Raw genomic sequence first — 13,355 nt, forward strand, 5'->3', positions numbered from 1 at the left:
GGGGTGCAGCTTATCTGGTCTTGGGTGACTTATATACCTTTAGTTCTTTCACCTTTTTGAGCACCTTCTCCCTTGTAATAGTAACTACACTCACTTCTCTTCCCTTACCCCTGCAACATCTGGCCCACTGCTAGTGTCTTCCACAGTGAAAACTGATGCAAAATACTAATTTAGTACCCTTCAGGTAGATGGAGCTCTTCAGCCTGGGAAGGCAGTCCTTCTAAGAGAGGGAAAACTCTGATTTCAAACCTCCGCTGCCTTGTGGCCACTCATGGGAAAGGCTTAGGGAGTAAACCCTGAGGACAAATCCAGAGCTGGAGTCCCTAAGGCAGTCGACATTGCCTTCAACCTCGTTCTGGCAACTCCGGTGACGACACTGGTGCCAAGCTGTATCGGCCCTTTCCCTTCCCTTGGACAACATCGTTGGCGTGGAGAGGGGAGACTCGCTACTTGGGCAACTGCCGGTCTTCCACCCAACCTTGCCCAGACCTGCGCCCTGGAGGGGTGGCAGATCCATGGTCTCACGAGACTAACGGATGCCACACACACACACACACACACACACACACACACACACACACACACACACACACACACACACACACACACACACACACACACACACACACACACACACACGCACACACCTGCCCTCTCCGTGGCCCCTGTTGTTATTTTTTCCGGCCTCATTTTCTAGTTGGCCTATATCCACTCGCGTCTTTCTTTTAGTTTTACATACTTGAAAAAGTTTTTATTATCCACTTTGATATTGTTTGCTAGCTTGCTTTCATATTTCCTTTTTTCCCTCCTAATGATTCTTTCAGTTGCTCTCTGTAGAGTTTTAAACGCTTTGCAATCCTCTGTCTTCCCACTCACTTTTGCTTTGTTGTGTGCTCCCTCATTTGCTTTTACATTCACTTTGACTGCCCTTGTCAGCCACGGTTGTACGATTTTACCATTTGAGTATTTCTTTGTTTTTGGGATACATCTATCCTGCACCTTCCTAACCTTTCTCAGAAACTCATGCCGTTTCTGCTCTGCTGTCGTCCCTGCCAGCATGTCCCTCCAATGTACTTCGGCAAATTCCTCTTTCATACTACTGTAATTTCTTTTACTCTATTGAAATACCGCTACATTACACTTTACTTTCTCCCTATCAAGTTTCAAGTTGAACTCTGTCATATTGTGATCACTGTCTCCCAAGGGTTCTTTTACCTTAAGCTCCCTGATCACCTCCGGTTCATAAGGTAACACCCAATCCAGTGTAGCTGATCCCCTAGTAGGCTCAATGACAAAGAGCTATCTAGTATGCATTCAACAAACTCACTCTCTTGAGATCTATTTTGAACCTGATTTTCCCAATTGATCTGCGTGTTGGAATCTCCCATGACTATCGTAACATTGCCCTTTTGACGTGCTTTTCCTAATTCCTGTTGTATTCTGTGGTCAACACCCCAGATACTGTTGGGAGCCCTGTATATAACTGCCACCAGGGTCCTTTTACTCTTGCGGTTTCTTAACTCAACCCACAAGGATTCAACATCTTCCAATCCTGCGTCACGTCTTTCTAATGATGTGATGCCATTCTTTATGAGCAGAGCCATGCCACTCCCTTTGCTTGCCTTCCTGTCCCTCTGATACAATGTGTAACCTTGGACATTTAGTTCCCAACTGCAACCATCCTTCTGCCATGATTTAATGATGGCTGCAACATCATAGCTGAAAATCCATAAATGTGCAACAAGATCATCCCCCTTATTTCTTGTACTCCGTGCATTGACTTATAATACTTTGAGCACTGTGCTTCCTACCCTTTTTGATTCTGCATCCCTAATGCATTGCTGGTTGCAATTTTGTCCTATCATCTACCTGCCCTTCCTGAAAGACTGACTGCACACTATCTTTGCTTTTGTACCATCTGTCCTATCCTGAGGCCCTTCACTCCGGTTCCCAACCCTCTGTTCAAATAGTTTAAACCTTCCCCAACAGCTCTAACAAACCTGCCAGTGAGAATATTGGTTTCCCTCAGGTTCAGGTGCTACCTGTCATTTTCGAACAGGACATACCTCCCCAAGAAGAGATCCAAATGATCCAAGAACCTGAAGACCTGCCCCCTGCACCAGCTTCTCAGCCATGCATTAATTTGCTAAATCATCCTGTTTCTACCCTCATTGGTACCTTGGCACAAGCAGCATTCCAGAAACTACTGCCCTGGGGGTCCTGCTTCTCAGCGTTCTACCTAGCTGTCTGAGTTCTCTTTTCAGGACTTCTTTGATTTCCGTCTTACGTCACTGGTACCAAAATGTACCAAGACATCTGGCTGCTCTCCCTCCCTGTCTAAAATGCAAGTCATTGATCTAGGCTTAGGCCTTATCATTCCATTAGTACTCTGCCATTAAACAATTTCTGACTTTATTTCAAATTTCCAGCAACGCTCTGTTTCACCTAGTCTTTTCTGAAAACTTTTTGGCATGCTGTGGCCTCCGAACTCTATCCACCGCTGCGAGGGATCTGTCAGTCACTACACAAAGCTCCCTTCCCATCCACATCAACAACCCTAGAATGCCTGATTGGCTCTCAGGGTCTCTGAGCGAGAACACTGATACAAAGCAAAGACAGCCTGACCCCAATCCAAGGACGATAATGCAAAAAGGGATATGAAATCAAGACTACTTTAAGATTTGGAACACAACTGAAGCAAAATGTTGGATAAAAGATGTTTTGAAGTAGAAAGCTAGGGTTTTATAAAAGCAGATGCAAGACCAACATCATATCAATAGAAATAATTCAAATTGATTAATCTACTTAAGTAGAAGAGTTCAGACCATTTTGAATGTCTTAAACACATACTTTATAAGTTATGCTGTTAAATATATTCATGTAAGTATCAATAGTACCTAAAAACTTATTTGGGTTAACTCTAGTACTAAGATAGAAACACGAAGTACGTTTGTACCTAATCACAGTTATTTTGCACTGTAGATTCCAAAACCCTGAGAAAGTTCATGAATTAAACTAGACATATTTGAAAGTTAGCAAAATTATGGGCACTGGAAATCTGAAATAAAAACAAAGTACTGGAAATACTCAACAATTCAGGCAGCATCTGGGAAGTGAGAAACAGAGTTAATGTTACAGGTTAATAAACCTTCTCCAGAAATGACACCGGCCACTCAATTCTGCTGAAAGGCCATGGTTAACTTTTCCTCTCGTCCTCTCTCTCCACAGACTTGGCCTGACCTTCCCAAGTTTTCCCAAAGTTTCTGTTTTTACTTAAAATTCATTATCCAATGTGAAATAAATTGGATCTTTAAAATGTATTAATGTCTTTTAACTAAGAAATTCTTCAATGTACCAATGCTTTTTGCTTGAAAGAGATATTTCTATTAGAATGGATCAAACATCCTCTAATGTCGGAGACCCAGCTCCAGTTTGATTACTTTTGTCTTCATTCTGTTTCATTTTTCATCAACAACATACACGTCAGCTATGGTTGCTAACACTAATTCATTGAAATTTCAGAATGTGAATGATGAGGCTCCAGTATGTAACCCCGATTATTTCGAGAGCACCATCTACTCCACCATCACCACCCCCTTTGTTCAGTTGCAGTGCTCTGATAGAGATTCTCCTGACAGTGAACTCAGCTACTCAATAGTGGGAGGTGAGCATAACACTGTGTTATTGGGAAAATATTCTTTTCTATTTTAATAATTGTAATCAATAAAACAAAGTGTGTAGATTACTTGAGGAAGGGGCAGGGAAGGACCATAAGAGCATCAGACATAGGAGCAGAATTAGGCCATTTGGCCCTTAGAGTCTGCTCTGCCATTTGATTACAGCTGATTTATTTTCCTACTCATCCCCATTTTCCTGCATTCTCCCGTAAGCTTTAGCACCTTTCCTCATCAATAACCTATCAACCCCCACTTTAAAGATACCCAATAGCTTGATCCCCACAGCCGTCTCTGGCAATGAATTCCACAGATTCACCATATCTGGCTAAAGAAGTTCTTCCTCATCTCTGTTCTAACGGGATCTTCTGATCTGAAGCTCTGCTCTCTGGTCCTAGAGTTTTCCACATCCTTTCCACGCCTACTTTCTCTAACCCTTCCAACATCCAATAGGCTTCAATGAGATCCACCCTCATTCTTCCAAACTCCAGCAAGTACCATTAAACGCTCCTCATATATTAACCCCTTCTTTCCCAGGTCATTCTCAAGAACTCTCATCAATGCCAGCACCCTTTTTATAGATAAGGGGCCCAAAACTGCTCATCATAATCCAAGGGTGGTCTGACCAAAGCCTTATAAAGTCTCAGTGTTACATCCTTCCTTTTATATTCTAGTCTTGAAATCAATGCAAATATTGCATTTGCCAACTCAACCTGCAGGTTAACCTTCAGGGAATCCGACATTATGACTCCAAAGTCCCGTTGCATCTTCAATTTCTAATTTTTCCCAGTTATTCCTTCTACCAAAGTACATGACTGTGTACTTCCCTACACAATATTCCATCTGTCGCTTCTTAGCCCATGCTTATAATTTGTCCAAGTCCTTCTGCAGCTCCCTGCTTCCTCAATACTATTTCCCCCTGCACCACTCCTGGTATCATCTGCCATCTAGCCGCAAAGACATCAATTTCCTCATCCAGATCATTAACATGTGAGCTGAACAGTAGCATATCTGATGAAGGGCCTCAGCCCGTGACATCAACCGGTTACTCTTTTCCAGAGATGCCGCCTGGCCTGCCCAGAGCTCCTCCAGCACTGTGTGTGTGTTGTCTGGATTTCCAGCATCTGCTGATTTTCTTGTGTTTCTGATGCATCTTTACACTTCACTTACATAAATTTGTGACTGATGGATTTTAGGTTGTAGGGAAGTCCATAACATCTGACAATATTTAAGTTTCATTTGACTTCCTCAAAGATTAAATTGTGTGAGAAATAAAATTGGGATCATTAGGAAATGGAATAGTCTGCAGCTAAAGCCATGGCTCATAACAATTACCTTAATCATCCACTTTTAGCAAATTGCTAGCTTCAACATGACAGAGTGAACATGGGGCAACACGTACGGCTGGCAATAGGCACTGAGAGAGAGAGTGTGAGTGTGAGTGTGCGTGTGTACACGTGCTGAGAGATGTCAACATCAATGACTTGAATGAGAAACAATAGGCAGGAGATGTTTTAATGGAGGATGATCAACTCCATCTCCAATAGATTTCTGCTGAAAGCAAACACTCAAAAGAAATAAAAGATACTGGCAACACCATTGGGGAGAATTGAGTAATATTATAGGTAAAATGATAAAAGGTTTGAAATCAGAGAAGGAGAGTATGAATCAATAGAATTGAAGATACAGGAGAATATGACTGTGCAAGACAGACCCAAGTACAGGGTTTGCAGCTCTTAAAAAGAGACCCTGCCTATAACTTGAGCCCCCCTTCTTCTCTTCGGCTGTCCATCAATTTCAGTGTTGACTGAGGCCTGAGCAAGGTTGTATGGAAGACCTGCAGTTGCCCATGCCGCAGGTCTCCCCTCTCCATGCCACCCATGTTGTCCAAGGGAAGGGCACTAGGCCAATATAGCTTGGCATCGGTGTCGCCACAGAGCAATGTGTGGTTAAGTGCCTTGCTCAAGGACACAACACGCTGCCTCAGCTGAGGCTCGAACTAGCGACCTTCAGATCACTAGACCGATGCCTTAGCCACTAGGCCTCGCACCAACACCCATTGGAGTAATTTGCCATCCAGCCAGGAATCCATCAAACCACTTGATTCAATTGATTTCAATGAAGATGATAAGTGTGTTAAATATGTGTATATAACCATCTTAGCAATACCATCCAGGCAATTGCTAATCCATTAGTGAAATATCTTAATGTTCTGCAGAAAACACAGAGGACCTCTTTGAGCTACAGAGACCAGACAACAATCCTCCTAAGGTGGTCTCCACTCAGCGGTTTCAGTTTGACACATTTCGAGGTATTGAGCACTCCAGGGAGTACACCTTGCTGATCCAGGTGACAGATGAGCTTGGCAAGGACAAACATCAGCAGCTCACGTCCACGGCGACTGTGGTGATACATGTGGTGCCATGGACAACCACACAACCAACTACTACCACCACCACCACCACCACACAGGTATCCCCGCTCCAACACCTGTCAAAATATACCTACCAATCAGTGGGTCTTGGGGGTGGTTACTGTTATGTTTCTTCTTAATAGAGACAAACTTGGGGTGGGTTTACCACTAGAACACTTTATTACTAAACTGTTGTGCGGCCAGGTCACAATTGAAACTTCCGGTTCCGGGTAAACCACCCACAATGCCTGCTGGGAACTGAAGTTCGAAATACGCCCACATAATAGCACAGCTACTACATTTTAACTGGGGAGATGCACGCAAATCACATATATTGCACCCATAAATCTGTATTTTATCACTGTTTCACAATGACTCTTTACTAGCAGATGCCCCCTCCCCGCACAGTCCCTTGCTGTGGTTAACCCCCCCACCATGCTGATTCCCATTGGAATTCCCATTGACTGACCAGAAATCTATTTCATTAACTGTTGTCGCGAGTCCTGGGCACTAATTCAAATCTCCCCTGCATTAAGTTTTCTTCACACTACGACTTGAATAGTTGGAAAAAAGTTACTGACCTTTTTAAAGTGTTGAATTTTTTTCCCCCTGATTTTGCTCAGCCTGATGGAGGTTTCTCACTCTCTTCTCCAGTTTACCACCAGTGTCTTGTCAATAACCTCCTCCTACTGGGCTCCTGAGAGTTGGTTTGTGGCAGTGATTACTCTATCTGCAGCCCTGACGGTGCTTGTCATCTCTGGAATAGCCTGGGCTTGTGCCACAAGGTCAGTACAACACCCGGGCATTCCTTTCTGCAAGTGTGTCATGCCCGCAGCCTTGACAAATTCATAAACCTGCACAGTGTTGTACGAATAATGCAATCAGACTTTGCAGAGGAACGTGAGTGAAAAGTAATTGCTGAATATATTTGGCTTCCAGAAGATAAGGTAGGATTTGAGGGATTGTAGAATGATTAACTGAAAGCAAGAACTACTGCATGTACAGGAAGTCAGGAACTGATAGAAGAAATAGAAACAGGAAATAAAAACAGATACTCAGCGAGTCGGCGGCATCTCTGGCGAGAGAAGCAGATTGCTGGAGAAGTAAAGACAATGGAAGGCCTCCTTTGTGTTTCTCATTTTGCTGCCTACTCTCTTCATATTTTTGTTTGCAGATCTGGATGAAAGGACAAGTCCCTTTTCTCACACAGCTATTGATAGAGTTTCTACTAATGCACTGGCCTGCAATGATAAAAGATCCAACAGAGGTCACTGGAGCATCCCTGATACCTCCCTTACATGCTCTGTCCAAGGTTACACCTTTTGAAGAAGTACTGTAGGTACTTCTGCCTCCCCTGTCCCACCTGCCCTACACACTTGAGAGGTTCCTGAAAATTATCAAAAGCCCTAAAGTTTTAACCAAGTTTACTTTGTATTGCAAATGGGGAATGAACTTCCCACAGGCACAAAGCAAGAATTGGGCCAGTTATGTTTTATTTGTTGAGAGAACCATCCTTTTCTCAGCTGCCCGAGTACTTCTTCTTCATCAAATCCACTGGTGACAGAATTGAGTTGGAGCGCTTGCTGAATAATGTGTTTTTTGTACCATTGCAAGCACTTCTATCTGCAAACTGCGAATTTGCAGGTACCTTTCTTTCAGTGCCCCTCATTGCCTGCGAATTAATGTGATCAGATCCTCCTTCCAACTCAAGAGAAAAATAAACTGCCTCCCCTCTAAAGGCAGGGGCTTTGGGCGCTGTACTGAGACACAGAAGCGAGTCTCATTGCCCCGGCTGGCACTTAATGCCCAACTCTGTATGCTCAGAAATGTCCTCTTGAACTGCTACAATCACTCTCGCGAAGCTAATTCTGTGGTTGCATTAGGTGGGGAGTTCCAGGATATGAATCTACAGTGGTGAAGGAATATTCCGGTGTCAGCTGGTGTGTGACTTGGAGAGAAGCAGGTTCCAAGCTGCCATCTCCCTGCTGTCCTTGTATTTCTTAAGAACACAAAAAATAGAAGTGATAAATGCGAGAGACTTTTCAGATGCTGGAAATCTTGAGTAACACATACAGTGTTGGAAGAACTCAGCAAGTCAGCCAGCATTTTTCTAGAGGGGAATAACCATATAACCATATAACAATTACAGCACGGAAACAGGCCATCTCGGTCCTTCTAGTCCGTGCCGAACGCTTACTCTCACCTAATCCTACTGACCCGCACTCAGCCCATAACCCTCCATTCCTTTCTCATCCATATACCTGTCCAATTTTGCTTTAAGTGACAATACCGAACCTGCCGAAACAGAGAAAGGAGAAATGGGCTAAAAATTCTATATCTGAATGCACGAAGTGTCGGAAATAAGGCAGATGAGCTTGAAGCCCAGGTGCGAATGGGTAACTATGATGTTGTTGGGATAACGGAGACATGGCTGCAGGGAGATCAGACCTGGGAAATGAATGTTCAAGGATATACGTGCTATCGTAGGGACAGAAATGTGGGCAGAGGGGGTTGGGTGGCCCTGTTGGTGAGGAATGAGATTCAGTCCTTTGCAATGGGGGACATTGGGTCAGGAGAAGTAGAGTCTGTGTGAATAGAACTGAGGAACAGTAAGGGCAAAAGGACCCAAATGGGTGTTGTCTACAGGCCACCGAACAGTAGCATGGATATTGGGTGCAAGTTGAATAGGGAGTTAACATTGGCATGTGGCAAAGGTAATGTCGCAGTAGTTATGGGGGATATCAACATGCAGGTGAACTGGGAGAATCAGGTTGGTGCTGGACCACAGGATAGTGAGTTTGTAGAGTGCCTACGGGATGCATTCTTGGAACAGCTTGTACGAGATCCGACCAGGGACAAGACTATTCTGGATTTAGTGTTATGTAATGAACAGGATTTGATAAGCGATCTTACAGTAAAGGAGCAATTAGGAGGTAGTGACCATAATATGATGTTTTTATCTGCAATTTGAGAAGGCTAAGGGCAGCTCGGAGGTGTCAGTGTTGCAGTTGAACAGGGGAAACTATGGAGCCATGAGGGAGGAGCTGGTCAAAGTTGACTGGACGGATATCCTAGCAGAAAAGACAGTGGAACAGCAATGGCAGGTATTCTTGGGAATAATGCACAAGGTGCAAAATCAGTTCATCCCCCAGAGAAGGAAGGATTCAAAGGGGGAAAAGGGGCCACAGTGGTTGACAAAGGAAGTCAGAGATTGCATAGCATTAAAAAAAAGGAAGTTTGACAGTGCTAAGGTGAGTGGGAAGATGGATGATTGGGAAGTTTTTAAGGAACAACAGAACTTAACTAAAAAGAGAATACGGGGAGAAAAAATGAGGTATGAACGCAAGCTGGCCAGGAATATAAAGGAAGATAGCAAAAGCTTTTTTAGGTATGTGAAGAGAAAGAAGATAGTTAAGAACAATGTTGGGCCCTTGAAGAATGAATTGGGTGAAATTGTTATGGGAAACAGAGAAATGGCAGAAGAATTTAATGAGTACTTTGAATCTGTTTTCACTAAGGAAGACACAAGCAATCTCCCAGATGTATGGATGGGCCAAGGACATAGGGTAACAGAGGAAATGAAACAGATTGACATTAGGAAGGAAACGGTGATGAGTAGACTGATGGGACTGAAGGCTGACAAATCCCCAGGTCCAGATGGTCTGCATCCTAGGGTACTAAAGGAGGTGGCCCTGGAAATTGCAGATGCATTGGTAATCATTTTCCAATGTTCCTTAGATTCAGGATCAGTTCCTGAGGATTGGAGAATGGCTAATGTTATCCCACTTTTTAAGAAAGGAGGGAGGGAGAAAACAGAGAACTGTCGACCATCAGCCTGACATCGGTGGTGGGGAAGATGCTAGAGTCCATTATTAAGGATGAAATCGTGGCATCTCTAGATAGTATTGGGTCGAGCCAGCATGGATTTACCAAGGGTAAATCATGCTTGACTAATCTATTGGAGTTTTTTGAAGATGTATCCAGGAAGTTAGACAAGGGAGATCCAGTGGATGTAGTGTAACTCGATTTTCAGAAGGCATTTGATAAGGTCCCACATAGGAGATTGGTAGGTAAAATCAAAGCTCAGGGCATCGGGGTGAAGACATTGACATGGATAGAAAACTGGTTGGCAGATAGAAAGCAAAGGGTAGCGGTGAATGGGTGTTTCTCAGAATGGCAGGTGGTGACTAGTGGGGTGCCACAGGGCTCGGTATTGGGACCACAGCTGTTTACAATTTACATCAACGATTTAGATGAAGGCATTGAGAATAACATCAGCAAATTTGATGATGATACTAAGCTGGGTGGCAGTGTGACATGTGATGAGGATGTTAGGAGAATTCAGGGTGACTTGGGTAGGCTGGGTGAGTGGGCAGATACTTGGCAGATGACATTTAATGTGAATAAGTGTGAGGTTTTCCACTTTGGGAGTAAGAACAGGAAGGCAGATTATTATCTGAACGGTGTAGAGTTAGTTAAGGGAGATCTAGGAGTCCTTGTTCATCAGTCACTGAAGGTGAATGAGCAAGTGCAGCAGGCAGTGAAGAAGGCTAATGGAATGTTGGCCTTTATTACAAAGGGAATTGAGTACAAGAGCAAGGAAATCCTCTTGCATTTGTACAGAGCCCTGGTGAGACCACACCTGGAGTATTGTGTACAGTTTTGGTCTCCAGGGTTAAGGAAGGACATCCTGGCTGTATAGGAAGTGCAACGTAGATTCACAAGGATAATTCCTGGGATGTCTGGACTGTCTTTCGCAGAGAGGTTAGAGAGACTGGACTTGTACACGCTGGAATTAAGGAGATTGAGAGGGGATCTGATTGAAACATATAAGATTATTAAGGGATTGGACAAGATAGAGGCAGGAAATATGTTCCAGATGCTGGGAGAGTCCAGTACCAGAGGGCATGGTTTGAGAATATGGGGTAGGTCATTTAGGACAGAGTTAAGGAAAAACTTCTTTTCCCAGAGAGTTGTGGGGGTCTGGAATGCACTGCCTCGGAAGGTAGTGGAGGCCAATTCTCTGGATGCTTTCAAGAAGGAGCTAGATAGGTATCTTATGGATAGGGGAATCAAGGGATATGGGGACAAGGCAGGAACCAGGTATTGATAATAGTTGATCAGCCATGATCTCAAAATGGCGGTGCAGGCTCGAAGGGCCAAGTGGTCTACTTCTGCACCTATTGTCTATTGTCTGCCTCTACAACTTCTACTGGAAGCTCATTCCACACAGCTGCCACTCTCTGAGTAAAGAAATTCCCCCTCGTATTACCCTTAAACTTTTGCCCCATAGTTTTCAACTCGTGTCCTCTTGTTTGAATCTCCCCTACTCTCAATGGAAAAAGCCTATCCACGTCAACTCTATCTATACCCCTCATAATTTAAAATTAAATACCTCTTTCAAGTCCCCCCTCAACCTTCTACGCTCCAAAGAATGAAGACCTAACTTGTTCAATCTTTCCCTGTAACTTAGGTGCTGAAACCCAGGTAACATTCTAGTAAATCTTCTCTGTACTCTCTCTATTTTGTTGACATCTTTCCTATAATTCGGTGACCAGAAATGTCCTCAATACTCCAAATTTGGCCTCACCAATGCCTTGTAGAGTTTCAACATTACATCCCAACTCCTATACTCAATGCTCTGATTTATAAGGCCAGCTTTACCAAAATACCAAAAGCTTTCTTCACCACCCTATCCACATGAGATTCCACCTTCAGGGAACTATGCACCATTATTCCTAGATCACTCTGTTCTACTGCATTCTTCAATGCCCTACCATTTACCATGTATGTCCTATTTGGATTATTCCTACCAATAAATAGTCAATTTTTCACCTGAGACCCCTCCATCGGGACTAGCACGCAGAATTATCTCAGCCTGAAACAACAACGGGTTATTTCCTCCATAGATGCTGCCTGACTTGCTAAATTCCTCAAAAATAGAAGTGATTCAGTCCCTCACGCCTGCTTCAGCTTTTAATTTGATCATAGCTGATCTTTCACCCCAGCATGACTTCCCTGCACCAACTCGTGATTCCCTCATCATCTAAAAATGCATTGATCTCTGCCTTGAATAGATTCAGTATCCACAAGTCCCTTGGGTAGAGAACTCCAAAGGGTCAATACCCTCTGGGTGATGGAAGTTATCGAGTCATAGAACAACAAGCATGGATAGAGGCCCCTTTGGCCAAATGAACCCGGACCAACCACAACGCCAACCAGTTAGACCCAGTTTCCTGTGTATTGCTCTGAACCCCATCCCTCTATATATCTATCCATATTTTTCTCAATACTGTCCTGAATTGAATTAACTTTATTTCTTACATCCTTCACATACATGAGGAGTAAAAATCTTTATGTTACATCTCCGTCTAAATGGTCCATGTGCAATCATAGTAATTTATAATAAATAGAACAGTCAATGTAATATAGAGTACATTCAAATCAGTGTAAATTCATCAGTCTGATGGCCTGGTGGAAGAAGGTGTCCCAGAGGCCGTTGGTCCTGGCTTTTATGCTGCGGTACCGCAGCTACAGTAGATTGTGGTTGGGATAGCTTCAGTCCCCAATGATCCTAGGGCCCCTTTTACACACCTGTCATTGTAAATGTCCTGAATCTTGGGAAGTTCACAACTACAGATGCGCTGGCCTGTCTGCACCACTCTCTGCAGAGTCCTGTGATTGAGAAGTACAATTCCCAAACCAGACAGTGATGCCGTCAGTCAGGATGCTCTCAGTTGTGCCCCTGTAGAAAGTTCTTAGGATTTGGGGGCCCATACGAATCTTCCCAACCATCTGAGGTGAAAGAGGCACTGTTGTGCCTTAAAATGGGACTGTGACCTGCAATTCTATGTATCTAACCAGGGAATCATCACTAGAAATCTATCCTATAAAGCCTCCTAAGGTGTTTTTTTCCCCATTTCCTTGAGATTATCTCTGAAGTTGCTATACTTTAAGGACTGCAGCTCTTTTAAATTCTCATACGTAAATATATCCTTCCTTACGGAGGAACACCAGACAGTACAACATTCCAGATGAAGTCTCATTGGGGTTTGATATAAGTGGAACAGGGTATCTTAGATATTTCATTCATATCAAAAGACCATACCATACAGGTCTTTTCCACCATTTAATCATGGCTGTTATTTTTTCTCCCCAATTCTCCTGCCTTATCCCAATTACCCTTAACCCTGATACTAATCAAGAACCTATCAATCTCTGCTTTAACCACAGCCAATGTCTTAGTCTCCACACGTTCAAGACCAAGG

General features: G+C 43.5%; 1 protein-coding gene across 1 annotated transcript in view; it reads left to right on the forward strand.

Moving 5' to 3' along the window:
* LOC132404307 (cadherin-23-like) overlaps positions 1–13,355 on the forward strand; it is a 99,910-nt gene that overhangs the window by 72,766 nt on the left and 13,789 nt on the right. Inside the window, exons 36-38 of the mRNA XM_059988480.1 lie at positions 3,523–3,664; positions 5,893–6,146; positions 6,742–6,872. Coding sequence (XP_059844463.1) covers positions 3,523–3,664; positions 5,893–6,146; positions 6,742–6,872 — 527 coding nt within the window. The remainder of the gene's footprint in view (positions 1–3,522; positions 3,665–5,892; positions 6,147–6,741; positions 6,873–13,355) is intronic.

This window comes from Hypanus sabinus, chromosome 13 (assembly GCF_030144855.1).
Source record: "Hypanus sabinus isolate sHypSab1 chromosome 13, sHypSab1.hap1, whole genome shotgun sequence".
Classification (NCBI taxonomy): Eukaryota; Metazoa; Chordata; class Chondrichthyes; order Myliobatiformes; family Dasyatidae; genus Hypanus; species Hypanus sabinus.